This window comes from Urocitellus parryii, chromosome 14 (genome assembly GCF_045843805.1).
Source record: "Urocitellus parryii isolate mUroPar1 chromosome 14, mUroPar1.hap1, whole genome shotgun sequence".
NCBI classification, from domain to species: Eukaryota; Metazoa; Chordata; class Mammalia; order Rodentia; family Sciuridae; genus Urocitellus; species Urocitellus parryii.
The window spans coordinates 58,550,685-58,578,506 of record NC_135544.1 but is presented as its reverse complement, the minus strand read 5'-3'; the positions used below and the strand labels follow the sequence as shown (position 1 = coordinate 58,578,506).

At 52.4% G+C, this 27,822-nt stretch overlaps 1 protein-coding gene across 1 annotated transcript; it reads left to right on the top strand.

The window, feature by feature from the left end:
- Window positions 1-4,003: 4,003 nt before the first annotated feature.
- On the top strand, window positions 4,004-26,145 carry LOC113189852 (L-gulonolactone oxidase). Its single transcript, XM_026398869.2, has 12 exons — window positions 4,004-4,132; window positions 5,308-5,409; window positions 6,637-6,762; window positions 8,156-8,250; window positions 10,442-10,532; window positions 12,854-13,039; window positions 16,547-16,654; window positions 17,409-17,485; window positions 23,038-23,187; window positions 23,324-23,488; window positions 24,858-24,948; window positions 25,511-26,145. The coding sequence occupies exons 1-12, from the start codon at window positions 4,130-4,132 to the stop codon at window positions 25,637-25,639; spliced, it is 1,323 nt and encodes a 440-aa protein (XP_026254654.1). The 5' UTR covers window positions 4,004-4,129; the 3' UTR covers window positions 25,640-26,145.
- Window positions 26,146-27,822: the final 1,677 nt, after the last annotated feature.

Below are 27,822 nucleotides of genomic sequence, written 5' to 3'. Positions count from 1 at the left end.
CTCTGCCCCACTCTCCCTGTCGGCCTGGTGGACTTTGATGAGCACGGGTTATTTGCCTCTGAGCTCTTGGATTCCTTCCTGGCCCTCTGGAGCTACCCAGGCCCCTGTGAGGACAAAGCCCTGCCCCTGCCCTGTGGGTCCCTCCAAGCCCTGAGATGCGTCCCCCAGCTCAGGAACAGCAGCTGCTCTGGGCTGGGGACGGCCCTCCATAAATAAGAGTCGCGGCCGAGGGAGACACAGGCTGGCCAGGGCTGCATCGATCACCTGGAACCAGTCCTGGTCAACTGCCCCTCTCCCTGGCATTCAGCACGCTGCAGGAGGCCGCGATTGATCTCCACCGGAATTGAATCTCACAATTGGGCGGCGGCGTAATTAAGGGCCCACGGGGCTTCATCAGAAATCTCCAAGGGCAGAGCAGCGCTGCCGCGTGATGAATGGCCACCCTCCTGCCCTGCTCCCAAGGCACAGATCCGGAGCTCTCGAGGGCAGCGAGTACAGAACAAAACAAGGTGACCCCTCAGAGTGTGCGAGGACAAGGGCCACTGGACCACGTTGTAGGCATTTGCCATACTTTGTACTTAAATGTCCCCCCAGGTCCCACGCATTAAGGGCTTAGTGGTCAGCACTGTTGGGGGGGGGGAGTTTAAGAGTGGGGCCCAGCGGGAGTTGCTCTGGTCTCTCCAAAGGGAGAGTGGGGCCCCAGCCCCTTCCTCTGCCTCTCTTTAGTTTCCTGCCTTAAAGTGACTCGTTCTGTTCCCCAAGATGTGCTGCCTCATCCTAGTCTCCAAAGCCATGGGACCAATTGGTCAGGCACTGGAACCTCCAAAACTGTGAGCCCAAACAAACCCCTCCCCTTTCTAGTTTTGATTACCTCCGATGTATGTCACAGTGACAGGAGGCAGAGCAAGACGTGACTTTGGGGTCCTCCTCTCTGGGAACATGGGTCCAGGACCTCGGCTGATGATTATTTTTCTCACCCACCATCAGCATTGGACAAAACCCTGTAGGACAGGTTAAGAAGAGAAAAGAATAACAGATTTAGGGAGTTCTATGTGACACAGAAGCCCTTTGGAAATGGAGAAGGGTTCTAGCTTCTGTGACTGGCTTGGGGAACGGAATTCTGGTTTCCACAGTTGGGGAAGAAAGGGCTGGACGCAGAGGGCAGGAGAAGGGCAAGGAGAGATCTTGCTTCTGATCCTTCCAACAACCCTGAATTCAAAGTCTCAGCCCACCAAGGTGCCGTATTTTGGTGTATTGTGTTCGGAGCCCCCACAGTTACAAACCCACCTTCTAATCAAACACTCAACAAAGTTCCTAGGTGAGGACCTAACTTCTGTTCTGAAGGAGTCCATCTCCCACCACTTTTCACCATGTGGAAAGACAGACACATCCACTCTGCAGAGACTGGGACTCTCGGAGCTTGTGTCCGAATTTCAAGGACAGAAACGATTCTTCATTTGCAACCTGAAGAAAGAACTTTTGAGGAAAAAGCCCAAACATTATTGTTGAACACTTTGGGGGTGTGGATGTCTGTTCATCATCTCCACCAACTGTCCTGGAGGAGGGCAGAAGCCAACTCTGAATGGCACGGGATGAGGTCGTAAAGAGATGGGCCTAGGCAGCCAGGGCAAGGTGGCCAGGGAGGGGGTCAGGGGCACAGCCAGACCAAAGGAGCAGGAAGAGGGTCTTCCAATGAGGTCAACTTCCCGGCTGACAAAGGTGCTCGTGAACACAAGCAGGGGACCCAATCAAACAGACACTTCCAAAAACTTGCCCCTAAGCAGAGGATTCAATAAAAAAACTAAAATAGATGCATGGACACAGGGGTGCCAATGAATAATGGTGAGAGCTCATGAACAGAGGAAATAAGGAGAGGAGGAAATTCCAAGGACCATAAAAAGAAGAGGCCAAAACTCCTCCACCGGACTCCCAAATCCTTCAGAGAGTCTGTCTCTGTCACTCTTGCAAACAGCCTGCTGCTTGCGATCTCTGCACCCTGTTCAATTCTTTGCTGAGTGGAGACAAGGAACCCCACACCCCCAGATGGTAACCACAGGGCACTTCATCCTGCCTGTCATGAACGCTGAATGACCCGAAGCCCTTCATCGTATTTTAAAGAGAATGAGCTGACGGCAGGAGATGAGGAAGTGATAGCTACATATGAGAAATCGTTAAATGGTCTACAAAATGTTCACAGCAAGATCACGGGGTCCCAAAAGAAACGTGCTGAGTTATGGGGCACAAGTGGCGTGTGAAGTCATCATTCTCATTGACTAACAAGTCTGGTGGAGAAAAGAAGTTTTAAAAATGTGCTCTTCTGCGACCACGGAAATGGCAACATCAATTTCCTTGTCAATGACTCTGAAATAATTAAAACTCAGCAAAACTGAACAGGCTGAGTCCTTCAGACCAGAAGAAATAAACAAATCCTCGACCTCAATCATGGGTGATGACAACGCAGATTGAATGAATGAATACCCACCATTTTTGCTGATTTTCATTTCTTCTCATATGATTTTTTTTTCCAATAAAGGCAATTTATATAATGGATGTGCTTGGCCCAGGGTGAGGTGGAAGCCTTCCATTCTAGAACAATAGTTAGAAATCCTCTTGGCTCCAGCAACCTCAGCAGGAGGTCGGGGGGCCTGTGTGCCTGCCCAGGCTATGGAACCGCCCAGGCCCGGCCCTTGCCCGAGGTTCCCAAAGTTCTGTCATGTGTTAGTCACAGCCTCTGGGCCCCTTCTGGGGTTTAGGACAGTGAAGGTGAAGGGACAGTGGCCAGTCTGTTAGGTGCTTTCCCCACTCCCCAGCCCCAGAGCCCCACTCCCTGTCCCCAAGACCTGCCTTCCCAGCAGGGAGACTGGTGTCCTCTGGGGCTCTCTCCCCTCCAGCCATGGAGTTGGGGGTCCCGGACTGGCAGGCACGGTGCTGTAGCCTGCGAGGGCCACCATAGCAAAGTCCTGCAGGGCGGGTGACTTGAAGGTGCACACCCCCCTCCGTCCTGGAGCCTGCAGGTTTGAGGTCCGGTGTGGGCAGGGCTGGCTCCTCCTGAGCCTCTCTCCTGGGCTTTCAGGTGGCAGCCTTCCCTGGGTGTGTCTGTGTCCCAGTCTCTCCTTAGGAGGACACCAGTTCTACCAGGTCAGGATCATCCTGATGAATTTTCTCACCTTATCACCTCTGGAAAGGTGCTGTGTCCAAATACAGTTGCATCCTGAGGTCTCGGGGGGTTGGGCTTCCAAACACATGAATTTTGGCTCCTGCTCTTCCCCTCCACGTTGCCTCCACAGCTCCTCACCTGTCTCTGGGCCCTCCTCTGTGACCAAACTGCTCTGAAAGCTCATGAACAACACTTCTCCCCGCAGGTCACCTGTGGGAGCACGCAGCTCCACTCCCACCTCACCGCACAGTTCACACATGCTTTGTTTGCACACGCACGTGCACACATGCACGCAACTCAAGGAAAACACTGGCTTGGGGACACAGGTGTGCCTCTGACAGCCCCAGGATCTTGTTCTGTCTCCTTAATGGCTGTGGATGACCAGCGTCCAGGTTTACTCATCCCCCAGGTCTGAGGAATGAACTCACACACCACTGCCTAAGCCCAGGGGCCCTCCTCCAGGCCAGGGCACCAAGGCAGCCCCCCATAAAGCCCCCACAAGCCCCCCACATCACGGCCTCCCTGATCTGTGGTGTAAAGGACCCGGTTTTTGTTTGGGATTTGTTTGCTTATTTTTCAGTGCTGGGTCAAACCCAGGGCAGCTAGGTAAGTGTTCTGAGCTACACCCCCAACCCAGTGACCCAGTTTTGAGACTGGGTCCACTAGTGTTAGTGTTGGGGTCGGAGCTGGGCCTGCTTCCAGAGCCTCTACCTAAACCCTGCCCTGCCTCCTTTCTGCCGGAGAGGGGCTCCCAGGAGGGGGGAGGGCCCAGCTGCTGTTTGTACTGGTGACCTAACTCCTGCTGGGGGTGGAGCCCGTCCCAAACACTCCCTGCCTTCACCAAAGCCCCTTGGTGTGCAGCAGTAGGGACCCAGCCTGAGCTGCCCCAGCACCGAGGCTGCTGCACCTCCTGCCCAGGGCTTTGTTCTTGAAGAAGGTCGGAGACAGCTGAGGCCTCTGATCACCGCAGCCATGGTAGGTGCTCACGGTGTGGACAGTCAGTCCATCTGTGCTGTGTCCAGACTAGAACTATGACCCAAGTGTAGGAGGGCAAAATTATGCCACATTTGGGGCCAGGGGAGGCCCTATGGACCCTCCTGACATAAACTTGAGGCTCTGGGGAGGCGTTGGGGTGCAGGGAGAGGTGCAGGGGAGGAAGGCTGAGCTGGACTCAGCACCTTCACTAGGTTGCTGGGAAAGTCACCTCACCTCCAGGGCCTCAATTTTGGCTGCTGAAAACAGGAGTAAGATCACCTAGTCCATGTCACTAATGTAAGATCTAAATAAGTCAGGAGCTGTGGTGCACACCTGTAATCCCAGCAGCTCAGGAGGCTGGGGCAGAAGGATTGAGAGTTGAAAGCCAGCCTCAGCATCGGTGTGGCTCTACGCAACTCAGTGGGGCCCTGACTCTAAATACAATACAAAAAAATAGGGCTGGGGATGTGACTCAGTGGTCAAGTGTCCCTGAGTTCAATCCACAGTACCCCCCCCCACAAAAAAAAAAAATCTAAATAAGATATAAGGATCCCAGCACACTGCCCTCTAACAGTGGTGTCCAACAAAGAGAGTCTTATCTCCAGGACTTGGTGCTGTGGGTTAGAGGCCAGAAAGACTCTGCCATTGAGCCTCCAGGATGTGCCCCTTCCCTGCTGGAGAAGCCTGGTGGGGAAGCTGAGAGCCAGGAGCCGCCATTCCTCCTGGCCACCAGGGCTCCTGCAGTCCCCTCTCTGGGCCTTGCTCAACTGCAGCACTGCTGGATCCCTCAGAAAAGTGCCCAGAGCAGGGGCCACCTTGGGTCCTGCCTTCTCGGGCTCTGCCCTTGAACTCATTTAGCCCCCTAAACCTAAGAATGGGCAGAATTTTCCATGCAGCTGTCCATCAGATCAGAAGATATCAAGGAGACAATATCAGGGGGCCCTGCATGGAGACCCACATTTTAGAGTTTCCAGTGCATGTTTGACCTTCCCAGTGCATGTTTGATCTTCAGGTCAGCCCCTGACCTGAGAGCTGATTAGGGCAGAGAGGAGCCTGGGCCCACCACTGTGACTCGGCTTCCCGCTCTACAATGGTGGGGAGTAAGGGAGACACAATCAGGCTTGAATTTCAAAAGCTGGCTTGTTTGGTGAGATACAACATTTTTCCTGGTACAGGTTCATGGGCATAAAGGGGTCCGGTTCCAAAACTGGGCAAGGACCTATGGCTGTTGCCCAGAGATGTACTATCAGCCCACATCTGTGGAAGAGGTTAGAGAGGTGAGTATCCACCTCTGCTCTGCTGCCCTGGCAATGGAGAGGAGGCTAGATATGGGACTCGCTAAGATCCCACCCCAGCCCCAACCCAGAACTGCTGGCCAGTGGCCCCTGCCCATCTCTAATCTGCATAGCCATGTCCCAAGGACCTCAGATCTGCACTTGCTGCTCAGTCCTCTTCTGTGATTTGCACGCGTGCACACACACAGGTGCACAGTCATGTATGCACATTGTCTCATCCACACTCACACTTGCATGGATTTCTGAGAAGAATCAGTGGATAGTAGGGAAGAGCACTGAGTGTAGGAAAGGAAGAGCATCTGGAGAGTCCTGGGTGGTGGCTGCAGGTGCTGGCAAGGCAGAGTGGCTTTGGACTGATCAGAGGGGCAAAAGACTCCATTTGAGGGAGAGAGAGGGAGCTGGGAATGTGTGGTGGTTCCTAAGCAGACCCCTGCCCTGTGAACCACTAAAAGCAGGAGGTATCCCTGCCGGAAAATGGTGTTACACAGTTAAACAGGTGTCTTTATTGTAGAGCACAGAGGCCTTCCACATGCCGAGCAGCAGGGGGGAGGGGGAGGAGCTGGCGAAGACCAGCCCCTGCACAGCATAGCCTGTGCTTCCTGATCTCATGAGACTGTGAGCACTTTGTGGAATAAATCATAAGGCCAGTGTTCTGTAGCACAGATAGGAGGCTGTTGGAGCAGGGAAAAGACAGTGAACAGATTCATTTAAATGACATCATTCATCCATTTATTTCTTCACTCAACAATGTTTAGATGCCACCTATTTTTGCCAGGCCTGGAGTAGGCTCTGCAGGTTCAAAGTCAAATTCAGCCACTGATATTGTCCCTGAGGAGCCCTAGTTGGAGCATGGAGGCAGACCATAGGTCCTTGTAGTCAAGCTAAGGAGCTTGTGTCTTATCCTTAGGACCCTGGGGCGCCCTTAGAAGGTTTTGGGTTGGTAAGGATATGATGGGGTTTGCCTCTAGAGAGCCCTGAGCTGCAGCAGAGAGAATGTCGGATTGGCAGGTTGGGAGGGTCCCTTGGATGTCTACCCAGGACCACTTCCAAGCCCATACTCTCTTTCTTGTGTGACCTGCACAGCAGTCTGGAGTCAGGCAAAGTCCCTCAGGCCTGGTGCATCTCCCGGCTGCCTGCGCCCCCTGCAGGTTAGGCCAGGACCCTGCAGGTTCTCCCGCTGCCTCTCTGACTCTTGTATTGTCTCTGCAGGTACTGGCCCTGGCCAGGCAGCAGAACAAGAAGGTGAAAGTGGTGGGTGGTGGCCACTCACCTTCGGACATTGCCTGCACCGATGGCTTCATGATCCACATGGGCAAAATGAACCGGGTTCTCCAGGTATGGGAGCCCTGGGCTCCCCCTCTGCTGGCCCCAAGCTTGACAGCCTTCACCCAGACCCCAGGGCACATGCTCCTCAGACACCTTGCCACCCCTGAGTCCCCAGAGTAACACTCTGAGTCCCCTGGCCTTTTCTCACACACTCCTCACTTGAACCCTCCCTGGATTTGAGGAGGCCTCAGGTCAGGTCGTCCTGGTCCCTTTGGCCATGGAGAAGTTGTCTACTCCCCTCCCCTGCCAGAGCCTCCTCTCCACTTTGCTAGAACTGGAGCAGGGAATCAGATTCCCAAAAGGCAGACTTGCAACGACAAATTCAGAGAGACCTGAAGTGGCACTTACCTAGCTTTCAAAGTGGAGAAATTAAAGATCAGAGAGGGTCAGTGACTTGCCAGCCAAACAGCAGCAAAGCTGGGCACAGACCCAAGACTGACACGAGCTCTGAGCTGGGATGCTGTCCATGCAATTCAGAGCCTACACTTGGCACCTGCCAGCAACTCAGGGTCCTGCCCCTTGTTAGAACTTCTTTTCTCACCTGCTTCGGTCAGCACCTCTAACCTTAATTTTTGGCAAATAATCCCCTCCCCAAGCCCCCTAGCAAGGATCTGAGTTTCTCTTACTGTTTCCTCATTTGCTCAGGCTGACAGTGTCTACCTCTTAGAAAACATCTGGGCTAAGATATCAGCCATGGCAGTAATTAACTCTGATTGCTAATTAGTGAGGACTGAGCTCTAGCAACTTATTTTTACTGAGCTCTGTGCTCCGGGTCCATGGAAAGAGCATGAGCTTTGGAGTCCAACAGATGTGGACTCTCATCTCGGTTCCGCCACCAGGGTTTGTGTGACCTTGGGCAAGTGACTTCAAGTTCCTGAATCTCAGTCTCACACCTGTAAAATGCAGAGACTGTTCTTACTGCTCAGGGCCACTGTGGGGATCTCACGACAGCACCCTTTTTGCTTGGTTGGGCATCAAACAGATGCTACATCTCTGCCCTTTCAGTTCTCAGCCTTTGCCTAGGTCTTCCCAGGGTGAGATAAATGGAGAATCTGAACTCCATTTAGGAAAGTCAGGACCCTAGGGGAGCAGGACCTCTTTAGTTTTTGTTTGCACAGGAACACAAAGAAGTCCCACTGTCTCAGTCTGTGCAGGTGGGCAGGATCCTCGTTCTGGCTCTGCCGTGTGAGCCTGGGCAATACTCGCCCCCCTGGGTGTGCCTCTCCTCCTCCACCCAAGCTCCAGCACCCTCAGGCCCCATGCCCCTTTAGGCTGCCTGCAGCAGGAGCTGGCTCAGGCTGATCACCAGCTGGGACAGACATTCATGTTCCCAAGGAGCCTGGCTGCTGAGGTGAGGCTGGGTAGGGACCTGGTGCCTCCCAGCTCTGCTGGTCTCTTGCAGGTGAACAAGGAGAAGAAGCAGGTAACCGTGGAGGCTGGCATCCTCCTGACAGACCTGCACCCACAGCTGGACAAGCATGGCCTGGCTCTGTCCAAGTAAGAGCCCCTCCCCATTCCCAGGTGGGCCAGGGCTGCCTGCCACCCTGCACCGGCCTGGGCCAGACACTGAAGGATCTGGGGGATTCGAGAAGAGTGTTTCTCAGGGTGCTCTTCTTTCTCTGGATCCCCGTTCTTCCCCCTATGGGTCCAGGGGCTCTTCTGTGGGAACAGAAAGCAGCAGGAGTTGAGTTGAACCTTACATAAGAGTCTTGAACAAGGGTGTCACAGTGGAGCACTAAGAGTGCCTGAAATTTTTCAGTAAGAACTCTAGGGATCCAAACACAAGGATATGCAAAATAAGCACTCAGAGGAACAGAGGAGCATGGGGACCAAGCCACAGGGCTTCCTGGCATGCCCATCCTCGGCCTTGCTTGTCCCTCCATCCAAATGTGATGTTTCCATCGAAAAAAAGTCAAATGCAGTCAGAGGAGTAAATCTCTCTGCATTTCAATCATTAGGAGACGGCTGTTTGGTACATTGATGTAGCAATCTTGTTGCAGCTGGAACTCCACCACAGAAGCCTGAACTTGGCCTTGGTGCCTCAGTCTTATCATAGGGCCTGGGCATCGCAGCTCCTTTGCACTCTGGAAACCATCTGCTCCTGCCCCTCTCAGGGTCACAGCAGTGCCACCTGTCCTGGAGTGTCTGCCCTGTGTGGACCTCATTCAGGCCCTGGATATGCAAAACTGAGCAAAGTCCAGGCCCCACACATAAGGACTCCCAGCCGGGGCAGACAGGTGCAGAAAGTGTCCAGCCCAGTGCAACATGGCAGCCTCCATGTCACCCAAGTGGCCAGCGCACTGTAGACCTCCAGTTGGCCCCAAGGTCAGCCTTGACAGGAGGGGAATGTGCGAGAGGGTGGGAATCAGAGCAGGGTCCCTGCAGGAGGATTCAAAGATAACTAGATATTACTCAGGAAAAAGAAAGGAGGAAGGGATCCCAGGCCAAGGGAAGGCAAGCCTGTTATCTCCACCCTCTCCAGGCCAAAGTTGAGACTTTCTTCCCCTGGGTCCCTCCGTGAGGGCCTCCATTTACCCACCTTGGCATAATCAGAAGGAGCCATATCACCAACTGACCCAGCCATCGTGGACACCGGTAGACAGGACAGTGAGGGCGTGGGTAGGGGAAGGCTAGATAGTGCTTGCGTTTCCCTCATCCTCTCCCTGTTCTTCCAGGGCAGCCCCCAGGGCTCATCTCCGCTCCCCAGGAAGATATGAAGGGAGGTTTTCCAGTCCTTGTTAAGTGGCCTTGAAAGTAGGATAAGTAGGATAAGTAGGCCTTTGTCCTCTTGCCACTGGGGCAGGGCCAGGCCAAATGCCCCCCCCCCCCCATTTTCTACTGGTGAGACCCAGGCCCAGCCTATTTCTGTATGGGCCCATAGGCTACCTGGGTTGCTGGGTAGCCACAGTGTAGCCCCATGGCCCTGGCTGTCCCTGGACCATCAGTAAATATTTGTTTCCTTCTCCCTTAAGCTCGTGCCGAATGTCTCAAAAAATTCCCAAAAGTTAGGGTTTTTGGTTTTTGGTTTTTTGTTTTGTTTTGTTTTGTTTTTTTTGACTCCTGTTCCACTCCTCTTCCTTGACCCTGAGATCCAGGCAAGAGTTTCTAATTCCCACCCCCATAGCACACGCCTCCCGAAGGGTGCTGCTCCCCTATGGGTCTGTCCCCTGTGCCCAGTGCCCACAGAGCTCCTCTTACCCATTCTGGGGCCCAGAGCCCCAGGCCGAGGGATACAAGCTTTATCCTGGAGTCCCCAAGGAACCCCGCAGGTTTCCCAGCAGAGAGTGGCGGGCCCCCTCGTCCTCTCTCCCCACCAGCTCCCCCCCCTCCTGGGACATGCGTGTGCTTGGGACCACAAGGACTTCCCAGGCTGGCTGCAGAGGAGTCTGTGAAAGCCTGTGCCATCGCCCAGTGGAAAGACGTGGGTGGATGGAGGAAAGTGGCCTTGTGGACTGCAGACACCCCAGACCCCAAGCAGCAGCCTCCCCTCAGACTGCACCAGGGCCCCCGGCTCCTCCAACAGTCCACTGAGATGAGGCAACCGAGGCACAGAGAGAAGCAGGGCCAGCCGTGCTGCCTGGGCCGAGGGTAGATGTGGGTAAGGCCTCCCCTCAGTCCAGGGGGCCTGTGGTCCTGAGAAGCCTAACTGGTCGCTGGTGTCCCTCTTCCTCCCTCCTGCTGAGTCCAGCCTGGGAGCTGTGTCAGATGTCACAGCAGGTGGCGTCATTGGGTCCGGAACCCACAACACAGGGATCAAGCACGGCATCCTGGCCACTCAGGTGGGTACCCTGCTGCCACAGGCAGGGCCGGCTCAGCGTCTGCGCACCTCGAGCTCAGCCCATCTCCTCTCGGATGGAGGGAGACTCGACAGGGGCCCTGCAGGGACGGGACTGTTCAGTTTAGCAAGTGGGGTCAGGGGTCAGCCAGCAGCCAGATGACCCACGGTAGAGCCCATCCAGGTGGCCAGGGATGTCTGGCCTTTCCATAAATACACTTCATGAACTGCATGAGGGTCCAGCTTGGGGAAGGTCTGGGGCTCAAACCTGCAGTCAAAGCCTCACTCCACCACTCCCTGGGCAGTGCACGTAGGTAGATTGCTCAACTTTTCTAGACGTTGCTGTGAACATCGTCAGCTAAAATGAAGAATGAGAGATGACCCTTAGGTGGCCCACAAGAAATTGACAGCCACCAAATGGCACTTCAGAGGATGCTGTGTCCAGAGCCAACCTTCCCGAGTAAATAGCTTTAACTTAACAATCTGCCTTAAGAGGGGCTGATCTGCAGGTGGGTGGAGTCCTCCATGGACTCTGCCTTTTCCTGCTCAAAGCTGGTTTACTGCCCAGGAGAGCCCAGTGGTATCAGGGGCTGAGGACAGCATGAGAGCCACCCCCCCACACACACACATTTGACGATAGTCCCAGCCCATTGTCCAGGACTGATGTCAAGCCAGTTTCTACAAAATGATCAGCAGAGAACAAAAGCAATCCTGAGAGAGCATACATCCTGAGAGAGCATGCAGGATTCCCTGGCCACCTCTCTTCGGAAGCCCTGGAAGCCATGTCTGGAAACTATGGGGAGTTGCTTACTATTGGATTTTGCATCTCAGGCCCAAGGCAGGGAGCACTGAGACAGAGCTGACAACTTTAGTGTCCACTCTACACTAGGCAGATATCCACAGGCATGGCACATTCTCTCATTGAGTCCTCGCCCCGCTTTCTGAGATGGTTGTTGCTATTATACCCATTTCACAGGTAAGGAAACAGATGAAAGAACATGAAAGTCCGTCTGTAAACACAGTGTCCACCCTTCATGATGTCTAAGTCCCATCGAAGCATTGCACAGGCCGGCTCTCATCTGCTGCTCTGGATCTTAGACAGAATCTGGTTTTTGTAAAAATTAACACGATGTCCTCACTCCCACAGATGCCACCATGCCCCATTTCTGCCAGTTTCTCCTCTCTGGTCCTTGGTCACTGTTAATCAGAATTAGTTCGGCTGTGTCTTTTCTCTCATGCTGAGCCACCGAGCCGCCAACTACATGTCAGAAGCAATTTCCATCCAAATTAGCAGGTAGCAGAGCATGGAGAAGGCCTTCGACAGTGGTGAAAGAGCGTCCCTCTGGAAATGGGGGCCAAGGGCAGACACGCTCTCACCCATTTCTAACCCAAGTTCCAAGTACTAGCAGCAACCCCAAGTGTCTGGTTGGTGAGGCCAAGAAGGAGGGTGGAGTTCCTCAGGAAAAGGGGTCCCTGAGGCAGGGGAAGGCCCAGCGTGGCCAACGTGTAGACCAGGAGTAGCTGGGACCTGGCTGAGTTGGGACAGCAGGGCCGGCCTGACCCAGGGGCACACGTGCTCTTACTTTGCCTTCTGTGATAGCCAGCTTTTTGTCACTGTGACCAAAATACCTGCCAAGAATAACTAGAGGAGGAGAGACCTAGTTTGACTGGGTTTCAGAGGATTCCGTGCATGTGGGCCAGCTCCCCGGCCGACACAGAACAGCAGGTGGGTGTGGCAGGGGAAGCTGCTCAGCTCCTGGCAGCAGAAAGCAGAGAGAAGGGGCCAAGGACAAGATCAACCCCCCAGGGACCTCCTTCCTCCCACTAGGTCCCGCCTCCCCGACGTGAATTCAGCTACCGAGCTGAATGGATTAAATAGATCGACCCACACATGATCCAATCCCTTCCCCAAAGCCCCCCTCTGGACGGTGCTGCTCTGGCTGAACACCGGACCTTGGGAGGACATTCAAGATCCAAACCCTAACCAAGCAGCTCCCCCGGGAGCTCTGGGCTCTGGCAGCCCGGTCCACCCCCAGAGCACCTCTGGGCAGGGAGGCTCCCTGCCTCCTGGCTGCGAGGCACAGAGGGTGAGGCAGCCATTCCCAGAACCCAGGGGATGAGAGCAGCTGAGGGCTGTGCCCACCCGGACCAGCCTGCCTTTCCCTGCTCCCCTTCTCCTGAGACTGAGAGGCCTTGGTCTGACAGGAGACAGGGCGCAGAAGTGTGGTCCGTTGGGTGACTCCTGGCCTCCCTCCTGAGGCAAGCAGGGAAGTGGGGTCAGTGGCCTAGCAGGGTTCTGAGGTGTGACTCTTCTCCCACTGCCAGGTGGTGGCACTGACTCTGATGACAGCTGATGGGGCGATTCTGGAATGTTCCGAGTCCAGCAACGCAGAGGTGTTCCAGGCTGCGCGGGTGCACCTGGGCTGCCTGGGAGTCATCCTCACCATCACCCTGCAGTGCGTGCCCCAGTTCCACCTGCAGGAGACGACCTTCCCCTCAACCTTGAAGGAGGTACTGGTCCCTTGCTCACCACTGCTCAGGCTCAGGAGAGAAGTGGAGGACTTCAGCAAGTCAGCCACAATCCCACTGACAGTCCCCATGGTCCCCATGAATTACGAGGTCTGACCTCATCACCCCTTTCTTTAGCCCTGGGGAGACTGTGGCCTGAGTCCTGTGGGCAGTAAACCCCAGAGGGACTGCAGCGGGTGGCAGACAGGGGGGCAAGAAGGGGCCTGCCCCAGGGGACAAGGGCCAGATGAGAGCCAGAGAGGACACGTCCAGGATTCCCTGTCAGTGGAAATCTCCACCATCATGGAACCGGGCACCCAAGAATAGCCCAAATACAGTCCCATTCTGAGGAACTGGAGGTTAGGACTTCAACACAAGAATTCGGGGTCAAAATGGAGCACTACTCAACCCGTAGCAGAGGTCAGGAGTCCCCTGGGCAATTGACAGTGAGAGTGTGGACCACCCCAAGAGAGCGGGTGTGGGTGAGAGGGGAAGGTCCTTGGGCACAGGAGCACTCAGGGAATGAGAGGGTGCAGAGGGATTGTGAAGGAAACTAGGCCCCATCAGACAGGAAGGAAGACAGGAAGAAGGGCCGGGTTCCCAAGGCCACGGGGGCTGGCCTCCATGTTGGAGGGGCCATACAGCCAGTGCTGCAGGGGCTCAAGGATCAATACCCAGATCTGGGTGAACCTCAGGAGGCCACTGCTGACCTCATGAGAGCAGCTTTAGTAGAGCGCAGGCAGGTTAAGGGGTGAATGGAAGTCGCATGGGAGGAAGATCTGGGCAGTAGTGTCCTCTCCCGGTCAGAAAGGGGCTCAGCCCCACCTGGCTGTTGAATTTGATTTTCTGCCTCTGGCTGGGGTCGGAACTCAATCAGTTTGAAGCTGAATATTTTGACTCAGAGATAAAGGGATTGCTTCTTTTTGCCTGAGCACCCCATGTTCCTTTTCAGATAGCAGAGCTGCTGAGTCCTTTGACGCCAGGCCACCCTCTATGCTCCCCTTTGGCCTTACTGAGATGGGTTGAGATTCCTGCCAATCCCTCTTCCATTAGAGCCTCACCTTGGGCTGCCTTCTCCACCCCAACATGCACACCAGCACTCACGTGCACATGCACACACGTGTATACATGCTCACACGTCAGCTGACAGCTGTCCATGAGCCTGCAGCTCACCTCAACATGGAGACTTGTAACTTGGGACATTCTTGAAAACTCAAAGTGAAACTTTTAAGCAATGTTTCAAAGTTCCCAATTTGAAACAAAGTTTCAATTGTTTCCAAGTTCCCAGTGGCTTAGATTTTAAAAGACTATGATGACTTCTAAGAAAAAACAACTGCAATCTCCTCTGCTAAAACAGAACCCACAAGTGCACACACATATAATCACACAACAAAAACTCTCAAGGGGAAGGAAATGGGCTCTGGGGAGAGGCCGGGCCCCTGAGCCTGGCTGGGCTGCTTTCTCTGGGTGACCTTGATCCTGTGCCTAAACATCTGGGGCCTCAGTTTCATAGTGTTTTACATGTGAGGTTGGACTTGATGTTCCCGAGGTCTTTCAGGTCTGACATCCTGTGAGCCAGTGAAGCGCTTGGATGCAAAACTGTCCCCTGTTGTCCCCCACTGCTGGGACAGAGGGCTGTGTACTGCATTACTATGACCCTCCTTTGGAGCATCTGCTGAGAGCACTAGGGCCTTGTCCCGAGGAGGACAGGAGCCCACCCAGCTCATCCTCCCAGGGTGTGGGGAGCGGGATTTCTCTCCTCCCACTCATGGGTCAGCCAGTGTCCTTGGTGGCTTCTCCTTCCTCACTGCCCTTGCACCTCGCAGAAACAGTCCCCAACTCCTCCTGTCCCCAACACCTACCCTGCTGACAGGTGCATGCCGAGTCCAGGGTCTGAGCCAATCCTGGACTCTCCAGGCTGGATATCCTGGTCACACCTGATTGGCTCACAAATGTTATCCCCTCCTCTTGACGTTTATCCCCTTCTTCCTGCTGCTGGGTGATCCGTTCTGCAGTGCAGAGATCTCCTCTGAGGCGTCTGTTGCTCCCCCAGGATCCATGAAGTACCTGGAAGTGCTCAAGTAACTCAGTGGGGGGTGGTCAGTTGATCAAGATAATTGATCATCCTTTTCCAAGATTTTCTCCATCTCCTCCCACCCTGGCTAGATGGGGCTCATCTCTGATCCAGTTCAGTGCTCCCCTATACTGGTTCTCCTAAAGACTCCTCAGTAAGGTTGTTGGATGCTGATCACAGTCCTATGAAAGAAAGCAGTCATTCCCAAGCCCAGAAAGTGTCAGAATCAGCTTTTTCATGATACAGGACAGTAGGGTGAGGTCAGATGTTGGTCCAATTCTGTGAACGTGCTGCGGAGAACGAGCTGTCCTTGTGCCTTTTTACAATGAATTCTCAGCATCGTCCACTCATTGTAGCCTGGTTCACATGAAATCATAGTAACTCATTCCCAAAAATCAATCCCATAGCATTATTACTCTAAATTTGAGGGACAGAATCCACTAGAAACCTTCATGCCAATAGCTAGCAAAACAGCACTTCCTCTGAGACTAAAGTCCTTTGATGGTGCTCCTAGGAAATCCATGATCCCGGGGACCCTCGTTCTCCAGACAGGACAGTTTGTTTGCAAGTCCTGGTTGAAGAGTTGGGATAGTGCCACCAGTCAACAACCACTTAGTGCTAGATGAGCACCACAGAGTCACTGTGCCTAGTTTAGTGCTAAGTCACCCTTCCATCATGGAATCATCCCAGGTGGGAAGCTGGACAGGCATGTTTCAGGAACCAGAGCTGAGAAAAGGGGACCATTACATTCCCTGCTGGGATTGAGACTTGAATCCAGAACTTGTTCCAAGACCAGAGCTCTTCCCTCAACCCCACAACTGGAGATCAATCCCCAAATCTATACTTTGTCACAACTTGACCCATACCTGCTTGATGGGTTTCAGGGAGATGATTCACCTGTGACATTATTTCAGTGTGTCAATGATGAGCCACTTCAGAGCCGTTCATTAAAGAACTACTATGCATCAGGGGATAAGAAATAATGATAATGATGACAGCAATGAGGACAATGACAAGATAAGAGTAACTGTTCTAGAAACTGTAGTGCATGCCTACCTAGTGCTTAACATGTGCCTAGTATCACATTAGGCACTTCCTAGCCATTAGCTCATTTAATCTTTGTGACAGTCCTGGTTCTACAGATGAAGAACTTGAAGCAGAGTGATAAGTAACTCTCCCAAACTAGTAATTGCTTAAAGTAGGACACACAAGAAGTCACTTGTGTCCTCTAAGCTATTAGGGAAGTCATCATGTAAGTGGACCATCTTAGTACCCACATATTTGAAGACTCATTCTGTGCCATTTGGCAGTGTGTGGGCAATCTTAAGTATTTCCTTTTGCCAGAGAGAGACTGAAGCACATCTGGCCCCTGATTTCCAGTGTTCCCTACCACTTCTGTGACCACCAGTCTCTTCCCTTTCCTCGCGCTGGTCTAGGTCCTGGACAACCTGGACAGCCATCTGAAGAAGTCCGAGTACTTTCGCTTCCTCTGGTTCCCACACAGTGAGAACGTCAGCATCATCTACCAGGACCACACCAACAAGGTAGGTATGGCGGTGCCCCTGGCCCTGCCCAGCATCTTGGAGAGGGCTCTACCCAGCCCCAGAGTGATTGACACTTCATGCCTTCCTGACGGTCAGTGAGCTGGGAGTATGGCTGAGTGTAAGGAAGCAAGCAACAGGGCCAGAGGGTGGAGGGAAGGAGAAAGGGGGCCAAGTGGGACCCAGTGTATCCAGAGTGGGGACCCTTAGGATGTGTTCAGAGTCAGTCTAGATGTAGGGAGAATGAAGCAGAGGACAGGGTAGGACAGGTGAGAGTCCTAGACAGCTGGGCTGGACCTCAGAAACCTCTCTTATGTCTGTCCTTCCCTCTACTGCCCCCACCTCCAATCGTAGAGTTGAAGAAACCACTAGTTTGATCTCACCCATGTCCTTGGCCAATGGCTGCTTCTCGGCAGATGAAAACAAAGCCATCACCCAGATGAGCACTGAGGGGGCCACAACCCCTCCTGATGGGGGCAGCACAGGTTCATAAAAGGTGATTGCTGGACCCCTGGCTTGTGGGCTTTCCAGAGGAAGGACATTTACTTTGTGCAAAGTAAATGAACAAACACTTGGAGAAAGAAGCATGAAACCAAAGGTTAGAGCATAGCACCTGGTTGTGCCTCCAGGAAGGAAAGCTTTCAGCAGCCCCACCCTCCACCTCTGCCGCCTTCCTGCACCAGCCACATCCCAGACACCAAAAGTCAGGAGGCAGCTCAGCCCTGGCACTGAACTGATGACACGTTCTCCTTCCCAGCCCCCCTCTTCTTCAGCCAGCTGGTTTTGGGACTATGCTGTTGGATTCTATTTACTGGAGTTCCTGCTCTGGATCAGGTAGGAATGCAAAGGTACCTTTCTCTGCAACTGCCATATACTGCTAAAGATGTAGTTCATCGGAAGAATAATGCCCCTACCTTTATGCATGCAAGTTGTGTCTGTCTCCTGGGTCTTGGCAGAAGTTTGCATCCCTGGATGCACATTTGAATCACCTGGGGAGCCCTAGGCTCACCTTAAGGACAATGGAAGTCATTAGAAGAGTTTGAGGGAGGAAGTATTTTAAAATGAGCCATCCAGCTGCCAGGAGGGATGGCTGGGAAAGAGAAAGAGGGAATGTGAGAAGAAGCTGCAAGCCCACGTAAATGATGCCTATGATGAGGTGGTGTCTATGGAGATGGAGAGAAATGAATGAATAAATGGATGGATGGATGGATGATAGATGATGGATGGATGGATGGATGATGGAAGGATGGATGGTGAATGGATGATGGCTGGATGGATGTTGGAAGGATGAATTATGGATGGATGATGGATGTATGAACAATGGATGGATGATGGAAGGATGGATGATGGAAGGATGGGTGATGGATGAATGGATGGATGAATGATGGATAGGTCCAAAGTATATTAAAACAAAAACGAAAAATACATGGTGTATTTAAAAAGTTGAAATGTCTAGACCTAAGAACAAATAAATAACAGATGTGCCCAGGCATTGATGAAATCATCTCCAGGCTCCTTAATCAGGGTCTACCTGGGACTGACCCTCTGTCAGTCACTTTAACAAAGCAAGTATCCCAGTGGGACCAGGACTGCAGATTTATTTCCTAACGGTGCATGGCTAAGAGTAGGAGACACAATACTGACACATAATGGGCACCATGTGGAGATACTTCATCCTGGGTCAACCTTCCAGTGACAAGAGATAAGAAAATGGAGAATTTCATTTTGTCCCTTCTCTGATGTTGACATCTCCTCTCCTCCTGGAGGCCATTCCACTTGTTCCCAAGCCAACTGAAGAGTTTCCTCTCATCCTCCCAGAGTCTTGTGTGCATTCCCCAGGGGTGGTGTCACCCTGTGATAGGTTCCTGAGTACAGTCCATCTTTGCAATGAAGTTTCTGGCATCTGATGCATAAGACTCATTCCCTGGGTTTGACCATGAGAAAATACAGTGGGAATTAGTCTCAATCTAGAGTCCAACTTCCTGTCTTCAGATTCCTGCTGTTCTACCTAGCAGGACTGGGGCAAGTTGCAAAATGTTCCCATGCCTCAGTTTCCTCACCCATAAAACAGAAGGGTGATAGTATTCATGACAGAGTTGCAAGGCCCCAGTGAGATCAGGTAAAACTCTTAAGCAACCCTTGGCCCATGGAGGATGTACCAAGTGTTGGCTGTTATCCTTTGCTCTGAGAGATGCCATTCACTTTTCCCCTACTTCTGGCTCCTGTCTGTCCAACTCTCCCCTCCAGAGGACACTGCTTAGGGGCCTGTAGAACCAGATGATTAGCACATCTAGGATGAGCACAGTTGTCATCTACTGGTCCTCAGGTCATCCTAGCCCCTTTGCTGGATCTCCCTCAAATGCATCCACTCCTCTTTGGTGCTGCACCCGGGCACTGTCCTTATAGCCCCACAACGGCTCCTTCCTTCCTCCCACCTCACCTTGCACCCTCCCCCCAGTAGCCAGGCTGATCATTCCAAAAGACAAATTAGATGATATCACCTCCTGCCTCAAGGCAAATGGGGGCCTCATTAAACTAAAATTCTCAAGCCATGCAGTGTAGCCTTCTAACCAGGCAGTTTAACAGTTCTTTGTGTGTTCACAGTGTTGTACAACCATGCCCTCAGTCTAATTGAACATTACTATCACTCCCCATCAGCATTCCCCAACATCTCAACCCCAACCCTGGAAAACACTAATCTGTTCCCTGTCCCTATCAATTTGCCTATTCTGCACATTTCATGTAATGAAATTAGATGGTATGTGACCTTTGTGACTGGCTTATTTTGCTTTGTGCATTGTTTCCAAGGTTCTTTGTGTGGTAGTATATGTCACTATTTCTTTCCTTCTATGTACAAATAATATTCCACTGTAGGGCTAGACCACATCTTTTTTACTGATTCTTCAGTGGATGGGCATTTGGATTGTTTCCACTTTTGGGTGCCCCTGGATAATGCTGCTGTGATTTTCATGTAAAAGTTTGTGTGTGGACTCATTTTCAGTTCTTTGGGCACATGCCTAGTAGAGGAATTGCTGCCTCAGATGGCAATTCCATGCTTAGCTTTTTAAGAAATTGCCAGGTTTCCAAAGGAACTGTACCAATTTATAAGCTCACTGGCAATTTACGAAGATTCCAATTTCTCCATATCCTAACAAAGTCATCCTGTTTAAGGTGGTATCTCATTGTGGTTTTCATTACAATCTCTCTGATGATAATGGCATTCAGCATCTTTTCATGTGTTTACTGGCCATTTGTGTACCACATTTGGAGGGAGAAATGTCTAATTCAGATATTTTTGCCCATTTAAAAATGGATTATTTGACTTGTTACTGATGAGTTTAAGAGGTTTTTTTTTTTAATATATTCTGGATCCAGTCCCTTATCAGATATATGATTTGCAAATATTTTCTCTCATTCTATGATTAGTCTTTCTACTTTTTTAATAGTGTTCTGTGGAGCACAAATAATTTTAATTCTCGTTAAGTCCAATTTATTATTTTTTTGTTGTTGTTTTGTGTTATTGTCTCTTAAAAAAAGTCGTAACCCAAGATCATAAGGATTTTCTTCTAAGAGTTTCATAGTTTAGACTTTCAGCTCTTCTGTTGCTCTGATCATTCTCTATGGTTTGAGGTAGGGATTCAACTTCACTCTTTCCTTGTGGACACCTAGTTGTCCCAGCACCATTTGTTAAAAGTTTCTTCTTTTCCCATCAAATTATCTTTGTACTTTTGTTAAAAACAATTGACCAAATATGTCAAGGTGATTTTCTAGACTCTCTATTCTACTCTCTTGATCTATAGGTCAGTCCTTAGCCCATACCATCTCGATTCCTGCAGCTTTATAGTAAGTTTTTATTTGATTCAGGAAGTGGGAAGGGATCTGAGTCCACACCCTTCACCAGTTTCCCCTCTTGCCTTGTTATCCTTGGGATGAAATCACACTTTGCTCCTGGGGTTGTTTCTTCCCCTCCTCCTCCTCCTTCTCCTTCTTCCCCTCCTCCTCCTCCTCCTCCTTTCTTCTCCTTCTTCCTTCTTTCTTCTTTTTTTTTGGTACCAGGAATTGAACCCAGGGACACTTAACCACTGAGCCACATCCCCAGCCTTTTTATTTAAAATATTTTATTTAGAGACAGGGTCTCACTGAGTTACCTAGCACCTCACTAAATTGCCAAGGCTGGCTTTGAATTTGCAATCCTCCTGGCTCGGCCTCCTGAGCCGCTGGGATTACAAGCATGCACCACAGTGCTGGGCCTGGGGGTTCTTCTTCCTCCGAGGTCTTTCTCTTGTCGGTCTGGTGGGTTCCCAGTTACCCCACCACACCCAGCTCAAACCTCCCACCTTCACTAAGCACTCCAGGGAGTTAGTCCCCCTCCATGCTTCTCACCTTTTTAGTGATCACAAAGTTGCCTACTTGAAAGTTCTTGGTCTTTCTGTCCAGCTCCTCATGACCATGCAGATGGCCTCCTTCAAGCTACTGCAGTGAATCATTAGTGGCTCCAGAAGATGATTAGACCAGCTCAGCTCAGCAAGACCCTGAGCTGGCCTGTGCCCATAGGGTCATGGTTGGTGGCTCCCCCAGGCCCAGCACTGGCTGCCCCCACAAAGAGCCTCTGGACCTTGCCCCTTGGCCCCATGCCAGGACCTGTCCCCCTCTGGCACCCCCCGACCCAGCTGTCAGCTGCCAACCTGAGGTCTGCTTCCTCCGTCTTCCTTCCTGTCTTCGCCTCTCTGCTCACAGCCCTGAACACACACAAGACTACTCAGCTCCAAGGACACAACCTAGCACTGTTCACCTCCCAGGATGGGACCGTCCCCACCTTCCCACATCCCTGAGCCCTAAGAGCACATCATGATGTAGGAGAGCCAGGGTGTCAGGTTGACCAGGCTGAAATGCATGTCCTCGAGGTCCCACCACAAAGGCAAACATAAATATTAGCCAGGACACAGCCCACCCGAGAGCTTCCCCTCCCTCCCCTCCACCTGGTCAGATGCACAGGCCCTGGGTGAGATGCTGCTCCAGCCTGGGGAATTTCCTTTGTGTTCTTCCCTTTCCAGCCTAGTTATGGTGAACATTCAACTCGTTTATAAAGAGAAAAAAGGACCTTGTGGGGGGGGGGGCCTGCATGTGTGTGTATACACTGATTTTGGCGAGTGAGTTTCCTGGAGTGGAAGGCCAGGTGGCAGCTCCTTCCTGGCCCAGGAAGCGCAGAGCCCTCCCTTGGTAATTACCTGGACAGCTCTAGCTCCATTTCCAGGCACAAGAACTTGGGACTGGAGACCCCATCCAAGGAACTGGTCCCCACTGGCCACTTAACTCTACAGCAATCCAGGCTTCCCAAGGTGTGGAAGGAGGGTGAATACCACAGTCCAGCAGTGACCTGCTGAAATTAAAACCCCTTCTGCCCTTTGCCCCAACCAGCTGGTGAGGCTTTGGGACAAAGACATTTATTTCAGTGTGGTCTGAGGTGGCAAGAGGCTGAGAACAATCTGAATAGCTATTAATAGGCAAACCGTGGATAAAGGGTACAGTGTTACCACTGGAGTCCTAGACCAAGGCCTGACTCTGGGATCCAACAAGTCAGGTCCTACCATCGCCCAAAAGCCAAACTGAGAGGGCACTGGTGGAAAGCACGCAAGGAACTTTCATCACCATAGTTACCCAGGAAGACAAGGGACCCGTGTCCTCAGCCCTGTCTTCCAGGGGCTGACAGTGACTGTTTTAGAAAAGGGAATGGAGACAAAGCCGGAGGGATTGGAGGGAAGGCACAGCTGCTAGATCAGGAGATCTAGGCCAGGTGGGGCGGGGCAGGGCACCACCCCAGGACAGGTGCCTCCCGGTCACCATAAGAAAGCTCCTCGTAGCCAGGCATGGTGGGGCACACCTGGAATCACAGCCGCTCGGGAGGCGGAGGTGGATCACAAGTTCAAAGCCAGTCTCAGCAACTTAGTGAGACCCTGTCTCAAAATTTTAAAAAGGGCTAGGGATTCGATTCAATCCTTGGTACCAAAGCGAGCTTTTCTTGCCTGAGACATAGTTTTGATTCTTGTCTCAAGAGCTTAAACCATCAGGCCTCTTGCTCCTGGAGTCCAAGGTGTCTGAGGAGCTTGTACCAAAAGGAAAGTCAGACAGGTGAGCCAGAGTGAAAACAGGACGGGGTCAGTGATGAGGCCCTCCCTCATGAAGTCCCCTCCCCTGGTCGGCCATGCAACCACCGAAGAGTGATTTAGAGCCACAAGCTGCAGGAGGGATTTCCAAGCTGTAAATAAGCCACAAAGGCACCGAGTGTTGAATGAGTACCTTGCATACAGCTAGCACACAACACATGCAAGTATTACAATCATGATGCCCCCTCAGCAGAACCCAATGTGCCCTCCCTGTCCCTCCAGCACCTTCCTGCCTTGCCTCGTGGGCTGGATCAATCGCTTCTTCTTCTGGCTGCTGTTCACCCGCAGGAAGGAGAACAGCAACCTCAGCCACAAGATCTTCACCTACGAGTGCCGCTTCAAGCAGCACGTCCAGGACTGGGCCATTCCCAGGTAGGCCTGTCCTGGGGCAGCTGTACCCAGTGGGCCACCCCGGGGCAGAGCCCTGTCACCACCAGGCAGAGCCTGGGGGTTCGCCTGCCGCGCCTTCCTCTCTGAGGCCTGGCTTCTGTCCCCCTGGACTGAGCAGAGAGAAGACCGAGGAGGCCATCCTGGAGCTGAAGGCCATGCTGGAAGCCCACCCCAAGGTGGTGGCCCACTACCCCGTGGAGGTGCGCTTCACACGGGGGGATGACATCCTGCTGAGCCCCTGCTTCCAGAGGGACAGCTGCTACATGAACATCATCATGTACAGGTGATGGGCTCACGGAGAGGCTGGGCCAGGTGGGAGGAGGTCCCCCTGGATTTGAAAGTGCCCTTCCTCGGTGTTTCAGTGCTGGCTCGGACGCCACCTTCTCTAGGGGGACTCTGCTTACTCTGACAGCTGGAGTCGGTCTCTCTCTCTGAATTCCTTATGACACTTCCTCTCTGTAGGCTCTGATGACATAGATGTGGCTAGTCTACATTATGTTAATGTAATGTTCATATTGCTTATGAACTAATATCAATTAGGAATAACTCTGATGCAGATATTATGGAATGATAGCTATAGTCCACCTCATGAGCTCACTCTGGTCAGGGATCCTGACAGCCTGGAATGCCGGGTTGAGAAAGATTCCGAGGCTGGGTATCAGTTTGGCAGGAGAGAGGATCCTGCTTGACACCAGATGCCTGTGTGCAAGCACGTGCCCTCTTGATGGCTCTGCAAGGCACATTCCCAGGGCTGCATTGAATTCATCCTCCTGAGTGGGCATCAGGCTCCAGGAAGAGGCTCCTGTCCCTGGGGAGTAGAAGTTCATACATTATAAAATTTCTGCCTCCCCATTCCACCTCCGTCCATCACTGCCCTTCTGACTGCATGAGAACACTACCCCCTCACCCTCCCTGAGTGTATTTCTTCAGTGTAAGACCCAGCCTCGGGGTGGGGGGGGGGTCCAGGGGATGATTCAAGAGAGCGCTGCTGCTGAGGGCATCCCAAAGAGCCAGGTCAGAGAGTCTCTGGAAGACTGATTGAAGGGGCGGGCGGTGGCTCACATCAGAGAGGAGCAAACTCCTGGTGAGCCCCGCACCCCATCCATTGATCTATCTTCTCCCTACCTGTGAATTCCAATTCAGAGGTGAGGAGGCCGGCGGGGGAAGGCCTCTCAACATGTCCATCTGCATCTTTAAAAATGAAGTCAGGCTTTTCTGTCAGTCAGTCGGTCTGACTTGGCCGGTTGACCAGGCGGTGAGAACTGGGTTGTCCAATAGGTCATATGACCACGGTCTCCAGACCTGAACCAGGGTATCCTGAGCTTCCAAGGTCCTGTTAAAAGATAGCTAAAGCACCGAGCATGTGTATGGAGACACACACATACAGTCATGTGTCACTCAACAATGGGGACATGTTCTAAGAACTGTCAGTGGGTGCTTTTGTCATTTTGAGCATCGCTGGGTGCGCTTAGATAATCCTAGGTGGTACCGCCTACTGCTCCCCTAGGCTGTAGTTCAGCCGCTGTCCATGTCCTGGGACCAGAGTCAGCATTCATCCCCACCCCACGTGGCAAGACTGGGCAGGTACCTGATGACTGGGTTGGATGCAGGGCAAGGGAAGGCTCATCTCCTTTTGTCGCCCCCCACCCCAGGCCCTATGGAAAGGATGTGCCGCGGCTGGACTACTGGCTAGCCTACGAGACCATCATGAAGAAGTTCGGGGGCAGGCCCCACTGGGCCAAGGTAGGACTCCTGGGCAGAGCAGCAGGACAGAGCTGTGCGTCGTGGCTTCCACCAGGGGGCGCTTCTCCCCCTGTTCCCCCAAGCCCTCCAGGACAACCATCAGAAACGCTTGGGCTGATCCTCCCTCCTCCACACTCAACTCCCCTCCCTGCGCTCTGGTTCCAACACACCAGGACTGCTGTGCTCTCCGGTCTTCAGAGAGATGCCTTTCACTTTGATTCTCATAGGAAGCTTATGAGCAGGATCAGGCACAGGCATCAGTGAAACCATGTAACAGACAGGAAAGGGAGGTGGCTCCATGGCACTGAAACCACAGCCCCTCCACTGTGGCACACTGCCCTTGGCAATGGGAATAGCAATCCAGGGCTGCCTTCTAGCCCCTTCCTGCTGTGCCTTCCAGGACCCTCTCCCTTCTGTTTGGTCTCTACGTGGTGCACCTGCGTGTGCGTCTGGGGGAGGGGTGTTTCGCACACAGGCTGGGGGACTCTGGGGAGGCTGCATTGCAACCCTGCTGAGCTGCAGGCACCAGGGACAAGGCCGCTGCTTCTCGTTGTCTCCACAGGCCCACAACTGCACCAGGAAGGACTTTGAGAAAATGTATCCTGCCTTTCCAAAGTTCTGCGCCATCCGGGAAAAGCTGGACCCCACTGGGATGTTCCTGAATTCCTATCTGGAGAAGGTGTTCTACTGAAGCCGTAGAACCCCACGCCTGTCCCAGCCCGCCTTGATAAGGGTGGAGGCCCAGCGTCCCCCAACAGAGGGGCACACCTCCCCTCCAGACCCCACGGCCAGAGCTGGGCTCCCGCAGTCTCCCCTCCTTCCCTCCCTTATCCTCACAGCGCGCCCAGCAGTAGGTGGCCCAGCACCCCAATCCCTGTTTACATCTCTGTGACCTCCTTTTCCTGCCCCTGTAATCAACACACCTGGGAGAAAGGGGCAGCCCAACATAGTGTGTCTGTCCAGAGGTCAGAGATTCGCTCATTGGCAAGGTCCACCTGCTGGCCAGGTGGGAGTGAAGTCCCCAGGTCTGCAGCTGCAGGGGTCCCTTCCCAGCCCCCGTAGCAGGTGTGTGGGCGCAGAGGTGGTGTGGACCTCTGCTTTCTCTCCCACATAAGGCTCTTTCAAATGCTCAGCTGACTACCTGCCTACAACTGCTCTCTGCCAGAAGTCTCGGATAGCCTGGGTCTGACCTTCAGTCTGTCTGGGACCCTCCTTATTCTCTTCTCAATAAAAACTAGCAATTGGTTCACTGTGTTCCCTCCTCTTCGCCCCCAGGGTAACTCTGGGAGCAAGGCTTGCTCCTCGGGCCCCCCTTCTGGGGCCTGCCTGGGAAAGGTTTCATAATCCCTCTGGAGTGAGTTTGCCTCTCCCTACCCCTGGGCAGCTCCTGGAGCATGCCTTGGTGTTCTTGGGGACCTACTATGCACCAAGTGCTTTGGAGGAATTAAAAGAAACTTAAGATAGCTTTCTGCCCTCAAGAAACATACACTAACCATCTATCTCAAGGGGTTAACATCTAGAATACACAGAGCACTCCTTTGCTTTGCCAACAGAAAGGCAATCCCATCAACAAATAGGCAAAGGACTTCAACCTCAGACATTTCTCTAAAGAAGATACACAAATGGCCAATGAGCACATGAAAGATGCTTAGCATCACTTACTTAGGGAAGTGTAAATAAAGCCACAATGAGATACCACTTCGCCCCCAAGAGGATCAATATCAACAACTCTAAGGTTTTAAAGAGCAGAAAATAACAAGTGTTGGTGAGAACCTGGAAAGGTTGGGATCCTGTGCTCTGCTCGTGGGATGCAGAACAGCACAGCTGCTGTGGGAAGAGGTGTATTCCTGAGGAATGGAAGCAGGATGTGACAGGGACACGTGTGCACCCCTGTTCACAAGAGCCAAAACGTGGAAGCAGCCCAAGTGTTAAGGTCATTGTTAAGGTCTGTAAATAAGTCAAAAATAACACCTGGTATTTTGCCAGAGGAATGTTGGAGTTCGTAAACAAGTCTGGATGGTGCCTGGCAAAATGCCAGAGGGAGTGGTTTGAGAAGTAACAAAATCGAGCCATTAAGTGTGGAGATTCCTTATTGGTTGACTGATGTATCTAGTTTATGCTAATTAAGAAAAGCTGTGCAAAATGTATAAATATTGTTGTCCTACAATAAAGGGCTCCCACTCCTGCTGTATCAATCTACAGAAGTTGTTCGTCACCCCCCCCCCCCCCCCCCCCCCCCCCCCCCCGGTTATTCTGCTGCAGCCGGACCCCGGCACCCAAGTGTTGCTGGGTACATGAACAAATACGCAAAATGGGGTCTGTACCCACAAGGGAATGTCATTCAGCCTCAGCAAGGAAATTCTGGTACCTTCCATGACATGGATGAACCTCGAGGGCATGGCACTGAAATAAGCCAGTCACCAAAGGCAGCACAGCACGGGTGTGATTCCATTTGTCTAGTGAAGGCAAATTCATAGACAAATAGAACAGTGGTTCCCATGGACCACGGGGACATGGAGTTGAATGTGCACAGAGTTTGAATAGTTCGGGAAGTTGAAAACAGTGCTGGGGACGGATGGTGGTGACAGCTGCATGACCGTGCGAAAGTTTTTCTTTAAAAAAAAGTGCTTAAAAGGGTAGATTTTATCTTCTGTATTTTTTACTCCCAAGATTTATATTTGAGTTGGGAAACACAATGTGCCAAGGATGTTCAACGACGGGAAGGCGGACTATGATGCCGTGTCAGGGAAGTGGCCCAGCAAACCTTCCTGTGCTGCACAACAGCAGGGCTCAGCCACAGGACCCGAGTCCATGGCCTGGACACAAGCTCTGTCTGCGGCAAACCAGCTGGGGGACTTGGGGGTTCACTGCACC

Bases quoted from the DNA above. Each gene is read 5' to 3' on its own strand.
- LOC113189852 (XM_026398869.2), top strand. The intron at 8,251-10,441 runs GTAAGAGCCCCT...TGCTGAGTCCAG, and splicing joins CATGGCCTGGCTCTGTCCAA to CCTGGGAGCTGTGTCAGATG. The intron at 13,040-16,546 runs GTACTGGTCCCT...GCGCTGGTCTAG, and splicing joins TCCCCTCAACCTTGAAGGAG to GTCCTGGACAACCTGGACAG.